Source organism: Pholcus phalangioides, unplaced genomic scaffold (assembly GCF_987345545.1).
Source record: "Pholcus phalangioides strain wild (caught in Gottingen) unplaced genomic scaffold, Ppha-v1.0 ptg000039l_1, whole genome shotgun sequence".
NCBI classification, from domain to species: Eukaryota; Metazoa; Arthropoda; class Arachnida; order Araneae; family Pholcidae; genus Pholcus; species Pholcus phalangioides.
Window position 1 is genome coordinate 7,943,292 of NW_028301625.1, and position 16,306 is coordinate 7,959,597.

Here is a 16,306-nt window from a genome sequence, read left to right on the forward strand (position 1 = left end):
ATATATATTGGAATAAGCTATGGTTCTAGCTAGAAATAAATATATATTCATTGAGGTGCCAAAGCAATAGGAGTAGGCAACAGCCTGCCAATTTCATACTGCTACTCACTTATGTCTGTGTATGTAGAGGAGTCACTGTCATAAATATACAGCCAGTAGTGTGATTATTGTGAACCAGTCTCTCTGACTACCAGAATGAGTAAAGCTAGTAATTTTAGACAGTATCAGTCGCAGCTAAATAATAGGTGCACGAACCATTGAATATCTGTAATCAGTACCATCTTAATGCATGGGCTCATCCGCGCACATCCCGGGGCCTCAGAAAATCGAGAAGCAATTTAATTTTTGGAGAATTTTCCAGGTAGGGCCTCACAAAAATCACTTGGCCCAGGGGCCCATAATGCTCTTAAGATGGCCCTGTCTGTAATCTCAGAGAACTGGAATTCCTGCATTCAACAGTATTAAGAGTATGGCAATAATATGCGGATGGAAGGGAAGGAAACAATAGTAATTTGGAAAATTGCAAAAAAAAAAACCAATCTTGAGTGATTAGGTTTAGACCACTCAACTGCCTCATATGTTGCTATCAAGGCCAAACATGAGCTCTTATCACTACCCAATTGAATGAGAAGGCCAAACAAAAAACCGTCAGTATTTAGTGTAACAAACACTTCACCATATGACAATCGAGTCAAATGAGTGACCTATGAGGGTACCATTGTTTAATGCATGTCATTTAGCTAATGTCTTAACTGAGCCAGAGAATACAAATACAAAGGACACAACAGACAAAATGCTCAACGAGGTGGCTGAAAAAAGATTCTCATAAAAAATATGGATATCAAATATAACAAAAATACAGCAACCCAAAATAAGAGCAATTATCAAGAAAAAACTAATGCACACTAAAACAAAAATAATAAAAACTAATGATTATGATCAGATAAAACACAGTGCCCATAAAAATTATTGTTGTCTTATCTAAATATGACAGCTTCTCGATTCATCCCATTATAAACATCATATTTCTTTTTAAAGGTATCAATTGTGGTATGCTCCATGACTCCCAGGGAGTAGGCTATTCCATTTATTCACAACCCTGTTGAGAAAAATTCCCTACAACACCACAACCTGGAGTTGTCTCTTACTAAGCGATACTGGTGTCCCCTTGTCAAAACGCTCAAATGATAACGTACCAATAACTCATGGTCCAACCTATCCATTAAATTGAAAAATTTAAAAACTTAGATATTATCCCTGATACCTGCATTCTTCCAATGTACACATGCAGGTACCCTTCACATCATGTGGTTTTGCTTCACGCAATTTCGCTATAACAGGATTTTTAAAAGTTGATTTTAGGAATTCCACCCCGCAAAATTTGGCTTGGAGTTTAACTTACTATTACTATTATTATTAATCTTGAAAATGGGCTTGCAAATTGAAGATTTAACATAGTTAAATTCTTTGACAGAAAAATCCATTAGATTTAATGATGTGGCTGAGACAAATATGAGAGAAATTCTTAGTCACAACTCACCAGATCTCACATTCAGTGATTCAATGTGTTACCAAACATGAACAATGATTGGTAACACATTGACAATGTCATGAAAAATTTATTCAAAAAAAGAAGTTCCAGGGAAACTAGAATATTCATACTTGCAAGAAATATGTGGAATTCTCTACCTTTGCTACTAAAGTTTTTATAAAGAGACAAAAAATGCTTCTTGTCAGGCAAATCTTGACTGTTTCATTAAAAAAAGTTATCAGCCTATCATGTTATAGCCTATAAAATGAGTTGTCTTTACTTCAAGAATGGTGTTTACTTAATAGACTTAATCTCAATATTGATAAATGTTTTGTTCTTTCATTCACTCACAAAAAAGAATCCAATCTTTTTTACATATAACATTAATAATAGCCAATTGCTTAGAAGAACCTCTGGGACCAATTTGGGCATTATTTATAGTACCAATTTGGGCATTATATAGTACCAATTTGGGTGTTATTAATAGTACCAATTTTAACTTTGCTGATCACATTAGAAATCTTTGCTCTGTGTCGTATAAAAAACTTGGCTTGCTTAAAAGAATGTCGAGAGATTTCAATGATAGTAATACATTAATATCCCTTTTTAATATGCTTATATGATTTAAACTGGAATATGCTTCAATTATCTGGAACTCATTTCATGCTTGCCATATTATGAGTCTTGAAATTATTCAAAACAATTTTCTAAGGTATTTATATTTTAAAAAACATGGTCCTTATAACAATATTCTATCTGCCACTCATTTACAAAACAGTTTCAATGCATGGCTCCCACATCCTGAAGCAGGGCTCCTAGGCTGGAATCTTTTATGGGCCCCCAACCAGACTTTCATGGGGCCCCTTTATGATGAATTTATAGCGTGAAAAAAAAAAAAAAAAAAAAGACTAAAATCACACCGGGCCCCAAGGCCTTGTCAGCCCACCCCTTGGGGGGGGGGCATGTTTCAGTGTCATTAGTTTACAAAAATGCAGAGGGTACGTGCTTGTTATTTTTTTCAAGAAACTTTTGACTAACCAAATTGATTGCATGCTCATTTTTAACGAAATCTATCTCAATATTAAGTGCAATAATACAAGATATAGTTGCTTATTTACCATCAAATCATTCAATACTAATACTGGTAATTACGTGCTGTAAACAGATTTTCCAAATTTTATAATGAGCTTCCTCAACATCTGGATATCTTTTATTCATCTGTTACCGACTTTAGAAGATTTTTGCTGTGATTGTGTTGTATATATCTTTGTATAGAATTTTTGTATTTTGCATAATTTTTGTTACTTTTTATTTGTCTTTTGTGCACTTTATCATCTTGTTGTTTTTTCTATTCTGTGCTAATTTTTATTTTTACTGCAAGCTGTAATTGGGTTTAAACCTGTAGCTTTGAATTTTAAATAAATAAATAAAATACCAGGTGCTTCAGGAAAAAAAACATCCACATTCTCTAGAATCAATCAGAAGTAGTGAAGACAGAAAAAGTATTAATTTAATTCATTCATATTGCCTAATTTCACTGGATTTATTCATATAAGTTTGAATAATTAATTCATTAAAAAATGTTCCTTTCTCTGTTGGGTTGAATTTTTTTAATCCTGCTGAATATATATATACGGGGTGATTATAAAAAAAACTATCCTGACATATGGGCCCATAACTATCATACCATTCACAGAAACTGAATGAAATTTTGGCATAAGGTATTTTGAGGTATGCGCTCAAGAATGATATGGAAAACAACAGTGTCACTCTAACCGTTACAGTGAGAAAATTTCGAAAATATCAAATGGCAACACCAAGTTTTTTGTATTGGAATGCGATCTCCATACTGAAAAACACTAAATAGCATTGGAATGGCACCTGTAGCACGAAAATCCCCGGAGCTAGGCAAGGAAAAAGTAAAAAGGACTTTGCCGTGCACCAGAGCATTAATGTTCGTTTCATTCGTCACACTGTTTCTTCGGCTGAGATCCCAGCCTGATTAGTCCTCCACAAGGTCATGTGGAAAATTTGTGAAACACAATAAAATGCTTTATTTTATGCTGCTTTTCTGTCCTTATTGGTTGTCCTCACTTTTAGCTTATCTACCGCCGGTGATTTTCATGCTACAGTTGCCGTTCGTACGCTATTTAGGGTTTTTCACAATGGAGATCACATTCCAATACAAAAAAACTTGGTGTTGCCATTTGATATTTTTGAAATTTTCTCACTGTAACCGTAACTGTTAGAGTGACACTGTTGTTTTCCATATCATTCTTGAGCGCATACATCAAAATACCTTATGCCAAAATTTCATTCAGTTTCTGTGAATGGTACGATAGTTAGGGGCCCATATGTCGGGATAGTTTTTTTATAATCACCCTGTATATACCTAATCCATATATACTTATCTTTCTCATATTAAATTCAACTAACTTTACACAATTTTGTCTGACTTGACTATTTTTCAGAGCCAATTAACCATGTAAAGTGAGGGACACCTGTATTCAAAAAATGAGAAGTCTCTTCATAGTTCAAGCCTTGTATACCAACAAAAGCGTGCATGGCTGTTCTCTGCACTTACTGAATAAAGTCTATGTCCCTCTGTAGGGATGGTCTTCAAAACCTTACAGCATACTCCAGTCCAGGATGAAGTAAGCCCCAGAAAAGAGGAAGAATGACTTCAGGAGAACGGGAAGAGACATTTTTAAGAATGAAACTCAGAGCATTCTATTTGCTTTTTTGGCCACTGCTGAGCAATGTTCAGAAACCCGAAGTCATTTGGCAATGATAATTCCCAAATTGGTGACCCTAGTTGCATCCAGAATAGTAATACCATTCACCTCGTAAGTGAAAAATGGGTGCTTCGAACCAAAATGACGACCATGCACTTTGTTTGTCTCTATAACATTCAATAAAATTGTTTTCCAGATGTTCTTGTTTAGCTTTTTTTATTTGAAATTTTAACATTTTATCATAGTTTTTACATTCATTTTTATATGCAAGTATGGTGGAATATTTCCTATGTTTTTCACACACATAACTCTTCTTTAATATTTATCTTCAGTATGAGATCCTTAGTAATCCACTCATATTTTCTTATTACATTTACATTGTTGTGTTTTAGTCCAGAGGTTAGAATTTAGTGAGATAAAATATCTGAAAACAGTTTATATTTTTTGTTTGGTTTCATTTTCTGAGAAATAATTTCCAAAAGATACATTTGACATAAATCTTTCAAATTTGATATAATCTATTTTTGTTTTGAAGTATTCTATATTGTTTTTAATACTCTTTGATCTTGAAAATCAATGTAACCAAGTATTCTCTTAGTTTATCAGTAATGTGTGTTTTAAGTACAGAGAATTGTTGTAATGTATTTTTATTTGATCTATAGAAAACATGATCAATGCATCATTATTATTCTCTAATATATTAATGTTTAAGTCCCCAGTGATCATGGGCGGAGATACACCCCCCCCCCAGCATAAAAAGTGGAGTGGGTAGATCTAATGTATATGTATGTATATGAATTGACATCATCATCGTGTCCCCCCCCCCAGACTTCCAAGTCTATCTCCGCCTATGCCAGTGATTAACATTTTTTATTTTTGAGATAAAGGCTTTCAACTCTTCATTGAACTGTGAAATAGTATGAGTGAGATCTTTATAGTAATAAGATATCGATATTACAATCTGGCAGGTAAATACATAAGCTTTCAGCAATCATGAAATTGTAAGTTTTTTTGAGGCTTTTGGCTGATTTATTAATATACATAATGACCCCCCCCCCCCCTCAGAGTCATCAAGTCTCCCGAGGAAAATTTTTCCATCTTGCCCAAGCATACTTGCAGTAATTGCTCTTTCTAAACTCTCTGGCCAGGAAAAAACAAGCATTTTCTCTCCTGTGAAGGATGTTCATTTACATATATTCTGTTGGATGCGAAGTTGGGGTTTATTGTACCAGCTGTCAATTCTTGAGACTGCTTTTCGCAGCCACAATTTTTTTGAGTGTTCACTTGCAAATCTTATTATTACAGGTTTGCTCTTATTTGCATTTCTTGTGGGTACTCTATGCAAGTTCTCTATTTCTGTGTTTTCTCTTGTATCCCTCTTTCTTGATTTATTTCATTCACAATTTCTATGACATTCTCTGAAGGCATCTCTGGAACTCGATTTATTTCAATGTTGTTTTTCCTGCTCTTGTTTTCTACGTCATTTATTCTAATTTTGAGCTCCTTCACTTTTTTTTTTAGGTTTCGATTTTCTGATTTAATTTTGTTATTTTCCTTATCAATACATTCAATGTATGATTTCATTTCACATATTTTTTTCCAGAGATCTTCAACACACTGTGAATTGAAAGTTATTGCCTTTGTTATGTCAACTGTTTCTTTGTTTAGCTCCTTTTGTTTTGTTGTCAGTTTTTTGAATGCCACAGCAAAATAATTTTTCATCTCCTGTCAAAGTTTCTCAATAATTTTTACAGTTTGTCAAGTTTCTCATCAAAGCCTGATTTCATTTTTTTGATTTCCTCTGCATTAACACTTTCACACTTGGAGCACAAATAAGCATCTTTTTTTTCACTTTAGCAATTCTTCTGAAAGCACTCTTCATTTGTTCCTACACAAACAGGGTGTAGCATCAGAGCACCTTTTTTGCATTGAAAAACTTCAGTCCTGTCCACAATGGTACTTGTACAGCTCTTACATTCCATATTCCCCGATTAAAAAAAAAAAATTGTTTATGTTTCACTTTTTGACTCACAGATGTCACTATGATCATTCTTTTGTTATGTCAATTTGATACATGTGCTTTTTATGTTTACATTATATTTATATATTTTGATAAATTTACGTACATTTTATAATTTTCATGTACTTGGTACTTACATTTTTCAGAATATAATCCCTATCATGTAATATCTTGTTAAGATTCATCTAATATTCACAAAATATAGAGCTCTCGAACATACGTGTTTGTAAACAAAGGCGGCGTTCAACTTTTTTACCGTTACTGTGTGGGAATTTTCTCTCAGAACTGTTTGGGATATTTGGTACTTGTACTAATCACTATCATCTCCGTAAATAAAGATGCTGGCTTATTTGTTCATGTCTATCATCCATCCCAGTGGATGGGGAACATAAACATACCAGGTGTACAAGTATGAAATGTGGATTTTTTTCAAAGAAAAACACATTAAAAATTCGGAAGAATGATAAAAAGTGCTTTAATCAAAGTATGCCCCATTGCTTGTTATACATTTTTCCAATCTTTCAGGTAATTTGTGAATACCACGCCAGTAAAAATCTCCCCCTTTTGCTGCAAAACATTCATCAAGCCATTTTTTACATCTTCGTATGAACCAAAGCGCTGCTCAGCAAGTGCATGACCCATCGATGCAAACAAGTGCTAATCGGAAAGAGCCAAGTTTGTTGAGTAAGCCGCATGGGGTAGAACTTCCCAGCTGAGTGCTTCCAACGTTCCGCGAACCACTTTTGCCGTATGTGATGGAGCATTGCACATTGAATATTGTCATGGAGCATTGCGATTGGAAACAGCTTGTTGACTAACGCCCAATTGCTCTGCGAGTTGTTTTTCTGTTTGCGTATCATCTTCGTCCAACAATGCTTGCAATTCCACATCTTCGTATTTTTTTGGCGGTTTTCCATGTTCCTTGTCTGCAACATCGAAGTCACCACTTTTGAAATGCCGAAGCCATCGTTCACACATATCTTGCGATGGAGCATGTTCACCATAAGCTTCTCGAAGTAATCGGTATGATTCAGCAGCAGTTTTCTTCAAATGAAAACAAAAAATTAATGCTGTCCGCGAATGCTCTTTGTTCTGTATAAATTTTGACATATTGAACACAACAACACAACACTATGCACACACTTTTCCAATTTATCACTCGTGCGCATCTGACACTTGTTGATGACACAACAAAATGGCGCAGTGTCAAATCCTTATAGCACAAACTGCATTGGTGCACTATCTGTTGTCTGAAATCCGCATTTCATACTTGTACACCTGGTAGGACAGCTACTTCTCACTTGTGTCTGCAATAAATTGGTCACCTAGAAACTAGACTGAAATCTTATTAGGATATGAGTGAGAAAAGAGCTCACACACATGTCCTATAACACAGTCAACCCTGCCTGAATCATGAACTATGCTGTAGCTGATGTTTGACAAGATATACCACAGCCACATTTCAACAGGCTGGTGAAATTCCTGACTCGCCATGCGGCAGTTGTTACCAAAGACCACTGTGCAGTCATGTGGGCATTGTGCTGGACTCAGGTTCAAACCTCAATGGCAGCACAGTGGTGGTCTCTCACCATCAGGATCCAGGTTCAAACCTCATTGGCAGCACAGTGGTGGTCAGATGAAGTTGGTTTTCTGTAGTCTTCCAACTTGAAGGCACAAATGCGAGCCAATCTCCCATTTGAAAAAGTCTCTCTGTAGACAGCAGACAGACCTTCAACACGAAACTTCCATATTATGGAAATTCAAGCATTTACCACCTTTGCTTCAAAGTATGGAACACAGATGGCAGCACCAACAAGAATGTGAAACAAGAACAACTCTGGCAACATAAATGATAGGGCCATACATATACATATACTCACACAACACGTTCCGGCATGTACCGATTAGTTAGAAATTCCATACATTAGGAATGTGTGTACGAGGTGCATGTAAGGCTAACTAGTAATAGTTGTTACCAAGGACAGAGATTGCTTCACTGATTACCACAAGTAAGTATTTCTATTTTAGTAGCACATAAGTGTATAAATGCCATGCGTAATAAACCTTTTTCAATTCTTCAAAACGATCGCTTACATACTATAATTACATACTAGGCAATTTTTAGTAAGAAAATTCCAATTGTTTTATTTTCAATAAAATTGTTGAATGCAATTTTAAATTTTTTTTCTATCCTTTAGTTCCTAAGAAACATTCATTTCTCTTAAAAGAAACTGTTAATAAAACTAAAATAACATTATCTAAAAAAACTAAATGGAAAAAGTTTTCTTGCTCAACTTATAAAAAATAACAGTTCACATTATAACTAAATAATTAATTATCAATCTGATGATAAACTTACCCGTCCAAGAGTGACTGTATGGTACTCCCACACCACACGTTCCCCTCCCTACAAATAAAATGTAAACATTAATGGTTTCAGCAAAGAACGAAAAGAAAGAGAGAGAGAGAGATTTTATTTGTAAGCATGAAATAATCATAAATAAATGTGCAGAGAAATTTGTTTTTTTAATAAAGAAAGCTAAAAAATATATTATTTTTCTTTGCATTCTGAAAACAAATTTATTATAGTGAAATAAGAATAAAACTCAATAAATACACCTATAAGGTACTGTAGCTGTTACCTACAGGTATCATACAGGTATTTAATACCTATAATAGTTCAAAAGATTTTTTTTTGTAAATATAAACAAGGCCTGATGAAAATAAGTAAAGAACATGACCAACCAGGGATCTGTCCAGCCCAAATTTGGGTTAATGTTTCTGACCCTTTACAAAATTCCAAATCTCAAAAAAAAAACAGACCCTTCATGAGATTCTGAATCTTAAAAACATGGTCCCTTCACAAAATAGAAATTAATTGAAACCATTAATTTTAAATTTAATTCCTTTCCTACAAAATTAACTAAATTGTTATGCTTCCCCCAAAATTATGAATCATTTTCACAAAAATAAAGAATATTTTCACAAAATCAGGATCCCATGAAAAATGTCTGGACAGACCCCTGCTAACATTCACTCTGATATTACTTCCTTGAGCGGCCTTGTTTTTTCTGTGCATGGTACAGTGAGAATTGCAATACACACCGATGGTGTATCAGTAATTTTTCATACACTGAAGCCTTTTTTCAGTGTGCAGCTGGGCACAAGTTCAGTGTAGAGAGAACATTAATTTACTACCAGTAGTGTTGGAGTTGGGGCTACTGTATTTTGTCTCACGGGCACAAGCACAATGAGAATTAATTCAGATATCAAAATTTCCTGCATAACACTGTGAAATCTTAATAAGAAAATTGTGCAACAGCAACTTAATTCGATAAAACACCTCCAAATTCTCAAAATATCAATGGTTTTATGTCATTTTTGAAATCTTAAAAATAATCTCAATATAAAGAATACTTGGGAAAAATTACAAAATTCAATTAAGTTTCTCAAAAAATGATAATTAAGATAGCATAACCTTTACTTGACTCTTGAGGATTCTAATTTCTTATTTTTAAGAAAAATAAATGTTTTTGGTATTTGGGAAAGTACATCTTTTAGTGTCTTTCAGTAGAAAATACGGCTGTATAACTTTTTTATCTAAAAAGAGCTTATTATTTGTTGGTGTAATTTTTTAAGTGTTGCCGAAATTCGTGTTCAAAAATTCATAAAATAACACCGAATTGAGGAATTTTAAATAAAATTCAAGATAAGAACTATTCAGTTTTGATAAGCAAGATTTCATCAGTTTACGCATAACAGTAAAATTAAGGAATACTATATTAACTTAATTGATCATTATAACTAAGTAAAAAATCCACTCTAATTAATTAAATTGCGGAGTGGATGTATTGTTTTGATTGAAAATATGCTAACTGCATCAATTTACATCAGGTTTTGTAAAAAAAAACTCAATATGTGTTAATGTGGGTGAACCATAGAGTTAAGGTTTATTCATATTAAGGCTTATTCAAAGTTTTATTCATTGATTTACTTTTTATTTATATCATAGTTTCCCATACATTTTGTTTCATCACCCCCTTCTTAAAAATTTTTTTGTTCTCATTGCTCCAAACTCAAGCCAACCCATAGGATACTATACTAAGCAGACAGCTTCCTGATTTATATATTCCTAGTCACTTTCTTCATGCAGTGCCGTCTTAACATATGGGTTCACCCGGGCACCTCAAGGAAAGAGGGGCCTCAGAAAAACGAGAAGTAGTTGAATTTTTTGAGAATTTTCCAGGTAGGAAAAATTGCTTAGCCCAGGGGCCCATGATGCTCTTAAGACGATCCTGTCTTCACGGTGCTTCTTTTTTTTGCAAAAGAGTGTACTAACAATATAGTGTGCTACTGGGGGGGGGGGGGTACATTCTTCCTTCCAGCATTTTGTTGTTGTGTTCTTATGCTTGAAATTTTAATTATATCTTCAATGGCAACTGATTCTATGAAAATTTTTTTTCAAAAGGTATGATTGGAAAGATCAGTACGATATTTCAGCAGTTATGTCTAATGTACAGGGTGTATCAAAAAAGTCCATGACTTATTTTAAAAAATCAATAGAAAATCAACAAACTGAAATCTTACATAGATGTTTGCAATGCCATGGTTGAGCATTATTTCTGGGGGTATTCAAAGAAATTGTACAAAATTGTATGCATTGATTGTATTGTACCTTAAAACATATAAACAAAAGCAAAATTTTGACAAACAGTAACCGTACAAATTTGAGTTTTGACCTTTTTTTCACCAATCACAATTACACTTTAATGGATATACTGTTTGTAGGCCAAGCAAGTTGTATCTTAAATTTATGTTATTTCAATTCATGAATTTGCTAACATGATCTGCAGTATCGATATTTTATGAAATAAAGTATAGATTATTTGCATGATTCATCTCAACGTGTTTCATTTTAACCAATTCTAAACAGTAAAGTGCAATCCATACGTGAAATTTTGATTTTTTTTCAGAAAAACTAAAAAACATTTTTTTTCATTTTTCAGAAAAAAAATCAGTAACAATATGTTTATTTCACTGCCACTACCCTATCATATAAGCTCATTGATTTTATATACATATATAAATTACGAAATGTGTCATACTGACTTTTTGCCCACCTTGTATAACCGAATCAGATGCATTAGATATTGCCATGTTAGAAAGTGATGTCACTGAACAGAAATTTCAAATCAATAAACTCATGGAACACATTCTGGATCCCTAAACTGGACTTTTTGGTGGGCCCCAGTGCAGGATTTTCCACATCCCCTTCCAATTATAAGCTTATAAGTTAGTGTGAGAAAACAAAACCCACAAGATTCGTGAGGGGCCTGTCAGCCCCCCTCCCCCAAAATATGAGCAGAGAAATAACAACAAAATCAAGCCTGCCCCGGCTGAGCAATCCAATGGACCCTTTTCAGTTACTTTACAATTGATGCTAATTGCTATGAACGGTCATCAGAGACTCCTCAGGCACCAAGAGGCTCAGACCATGTTCTAGTGAGCACATGTTTTGACAGGGCTCTTACATGTGGGGCATGTAAGTGCTGAGTAAGCTGGGGCATGAGTAAGCTGTATTCAGACACAACTATTTTTGAATCTACATCTTGGAATACAGTATTTTAAACTTTGACATATCGAAAACAAGATTTCAGGAGTTTTTCAATCACTGAGACCTAGTGTCCATCTCAATGGACATAGCTGTAATTTCTTTAAAAAATAAATTTTCATAATTATTTCTGCATAGGGTTAATATAGGCTCTATATAAATATATTTTTGCTATAGAAAAAAATTGATGTGGCTCTGAAAGGGTTAAATAAATAAAAAAAAAATTAACAATGAATGTGTGGAAGGTTTTGCAAAGTTTACCTTGTAACCATGAATTTTATATTTCATTAATTTCATTGTCCCACACCTCAAATTTTAAATATTAGAGCTAATGATTTAGTGATATGGTAATATTCTGTACCCTTATGTGGTCATAGAAATGTAAATAATCTCATTTGAATGCATTTACAGACTTTATGAAAATTTGTTGTAATTATATATAGAACTATATGTTATTTAATAATCAAGTATGCATCAAAAAATGCAGGAAATACAGTCAGACCTTGGTATAATGTCACCCCTGGGGACCGAATAAAAATTACTTCATACATGGGGTGACTAATAACTAATAAGGAATAATCCCAAATCACTAATATGCTGGCAGTGACCAATAAAAAGTTTCACCAAACACCAACTTTGGCCATATAGCTATATTGCAATTTACTGCCATTAATGAGATGGGTCGCAAATGTCTATCAGAGTGGTTGCCTCAAGCTCATTAGGGAAACTTTCTTATTGATATCCTCCCTCTGGTTTCAACCTGGGACCATGACAGCAACCTTTACAGTGGTAGACAAGCATCTTACCACCACGCCAATCGGGCGCCCAATAAAAAGTGATGTTATATAGCTGGACGATGATAGAAGTGATGACATTATACCAAGGTCTTATTGTATCAGTCACCCAACGCTAGAAAAAAATCATGATCCCACTTATAACATTTCCTTTTGGAAATTTTTCCTGCTTAGTATGACTTATTTTCATGGTTCCATCTTTCACTAATACTCATCAAAATTTCCCGTTTCTTGCTGACAATGTTCCTAGTTCTATGAGGTCATAATACAGTAGCCCAGCGGTTCTCAAAGTGTGCACCGGCAACCTCTGTCAGGGGCATCACGAGTTGTAGGTGTATTGGTGTCTGCCTACCAGTGCTTTGAAGTGATTCTTTTCTAGAATATTCAAAGAAGCTGCACATAAATGATGAGAAGATGAAGGGAGTCACTTGTGGAAGAAGTTTGAGAACCACTGCAGAGTAACCCCTCACTCGTAACTAGGATTTTTGTGGGGGAGACAGCATACATGATTTTGCCACCCCCACAACTGTAAAATTAGATGATTTTATAATGTTGTTTTTTGTTCACATCTAAAATTTGCCACCTCTCAAATTTTGCCGCTAGGGAAAGTTGCCCCCACCCCCTAGTTCCGGCTCTGATCTGTGGTTATATCTCATCTGTCGGTAGACAAAGAAAAGCATGATGTAACAGACGACTTTGTACAAGTTATAATGTTGATTACATTTTTTAATAGTGATTCTCTAAAAACACAGAGACACACATAATATATGAACGTGCATTATAACAAGGATTGGCATAATGACAGGATTTTTTAAATTCAAACTATTGCAAGAAATGTTCTGTATAATCAGACTAATGTATAGAACATTTTTACCGATGTCCAAATAATATGATGGTAGCATTACGACTGTTTTACCCCATAGGTTCTTGAAGGCCTCTTGGTGGACGAAGGGCTTCTGATGACCTTGCAATAGCAACTAATGTCAATTATGCCAGCCTTATAAGCGACTCCAATGCACTGAAGGTCAGGAAATGTTCGTGAGGCTGTTTAGATTAGCCCTGCTCGGCACCCCAGGGTGCAAGAAATTATGCTGCAGGTGAAAGGAATAACAAGGTTTAGATTCCCATCCAGTGTGTTATGGCATTTCATGATGACACGGAATTTCCTCAAGATCGGGCAGTGAAGCTGCAAGATATAGTCAGTTCCCGTTTTAACAAATACCGTTATAGCAAAAATCTCCTTGTAATGAAAACTTTTCTAATCCCTAAATAAGTTTACATAGGAACAAAGAAATGCAAATACTAAGAAATGAAAAATCCGTTATAACAAATGCGAAAACAAGTTTCTGAAAATCGACAAAATACAAGGTGATTATAATTAAAGTAGCAATTTCAAAATGCAGTAAAATAATAACCACTGGTCAGAATGACTTAAAAATATGCCTGAATAACAATCTTGAGGCAATGGAATTTCATTTGGCAAAGGAAAAAAGTACTTAAAAATTTACGGATAGGTGGCACTGTACTAGTGAAACAGGGGAAATTCGCTCACAGAATGGAAAAAATAGTCAGCTGGGGCAAATTGACATAACAAAATTTCATAATTGACATCTACAGCATCTGAAGCCTTAGCTAGTTTGGAAACTACAACAGTATATATATATATATCAACTCAAGGGAACCTTCCAGACCATTTGTTTGAGCCTGCACAGGAATTTGTCATTTCCACAATACTTGTACAAAAAAGAAATTACACCTCCAAAATGTTAAGTAACATGTATGTAAAAAAGTTCAATGCCTAATTGATTTGAGTTGCTTTGTGTTATTTTAAACTTTAACTTCATTCTTTTTATCATCTAGAACATGAATAAGTTTTTCCCTAGAATTTAATTCTGCTACCATGAAATATTTTTCATCATGATCATCATCATCATTCATTTTCAATCCACTGCTGGATGAAGGTCTCCTCTAAATTTTTCCATTCTGCTCTGTCTGATGCTTTAACCATCCAGTTGACTCCTGTCACTTTCCTGATCTCGTCAATCCATCTTTCGTGGAGACGCTTTCTTGGTCATTTAACACCACTTGGGTACCAATCTAGAATGCTTGTGGTCCATCTGTTGTCCTGTCTTCTTGCAAATACGTCCATCCCATTTCCATTTCAAACGTTTAATTCTATCCATGATATCATATACTTTTGTTTGGCTCCTTATTCATGTGATTCATTTTCTGTCTCTCCTTTTGATGCCTAGCATACATCTTTCCATGTTCCTTTGTGTTGTCTGTAGCCTTTGTATCGTCTTGCTTGTGAGTGTCCATGTTTCAGCTCCATAAGTCAATGCTGGTAGCACACACTGGTTAAAAACTTTTCTTTTTCAGGCATAATGGCATGTGACTCTTCAGAATTACACAGTTTTTGCCAAAAGTGATCCATCCAATCCTGATCCTTCTGTTTATTTCATTAATGATTCCGTTGTCCATGGTAATTTCTTGTCCCAGGTATACATAGCTTTCTACTCTCTATGTTGTTGAGCAGGATTGTCCTCTTCAATGTAAAGGGGTTGAACATAACTTTAGTCTTTTGCAGATTCATTTTCAAGCCCACCTGAATACTTGCCTTCGCCAATTCTTGTATCATTTCCTCTAGTTTGTCTGGATTACTGCTGATAACAACAATGTCGTCTGCAAAATGCAAATGGTTGAGAAATTCTCCATTTATTTTAATTCCTTTTTTATCCCAATCCAGTTTTCTGAATGCTTCTTCTAAAACAGCGGTAAAGAGTTTTGGTAAGATAGTATCATCCTGTCTGACTCATTTTCCGAGTTTAATCTTTGCTTTTCCTTTATCCAAATGAATCATTGCAGTTGCTTTGTCATATATTTTTTTGATGATATTGATGTAAGTCTTCTCTACCCCAATTATATCTAGAGCTTTAACAACAGATGTGAAGACAGAGTCAAACGCTTTCTCAAAATCAATGAAGGCCATGCACAATGGTAGTTCGTATTCCTTGTGTCTATCTGTAAGTTTCCTGATTGTTTGGATGTGATCCATTGTACTGAATCCACTTCGAAATCCTGCCTGTTCTTTTGGTTGAGCTTCGTCCAATTTGGATTCAAGCCTATATGTCAGCACTTTGGTGAAGATTTTATAAATTACTGATAGGAGACTGATTGCTCGATAGTTCTTAATATCCTCTTTTTCGCCCTTTTTGTAAAGAACCATCATTGCGTTATTCCAATCTTCAGGCACATCCGATTTTCTGAGGCAATTTGTGAACACGGCAGCTAGCATACTGGAAAATTCTTCTGCTTCTTTAATAATGTCTATTGAAATCTCATCTTCACCTGGGCATTTCCTTTTTTCATACATCTTTCACCATGTCTTCTCTTTCCAATTCTGCCATTGAAGTCACCCATTACTATTTTCATATGATGGTTTACTTTGCTATGCAGCTCTTCTAGTTCTTCATAAAAGTCTTCTACTTCTTCAGAATAGCTTGTTGTTGGTGCATGGACTTGTATAATCTGTATCCGGTATTTGCTTGATATTTGCATAACCAGCTTTGCAACTCTATCAGATGTACTATCTAACTCAGCGATGTGATTTTTCCA

At 34.6% G+C, this 16,306-nt stretch overlaps 1 protein-coding gene across 5 annotated transcripts in view; it reads right to left on the reverse strand.

Annotated features, from left to right (window-relative positions):
- Positions 1–16,306, reverse strand: part of LOC149065528 (tight junction protein ZO-3-like) — a 238,325-nt gene that overhangs the window by 118,358 nt on the left and 103,661 nt on the right. For all 5 annotated transcript variants that reach the window (XM_089253416.1, XM_089253420.1, XM_089253418.1 and 2 more), the window contains one exon: positions 8,646–8,693. In XM_089253416.1, coding sequence (XP_089109542.1) covers positions 8,646–8,693 — 48 coding nt within the window. The remainder of the gene's footprint in view (positions 1–8,645; positions 8,694–16,306) is intronic.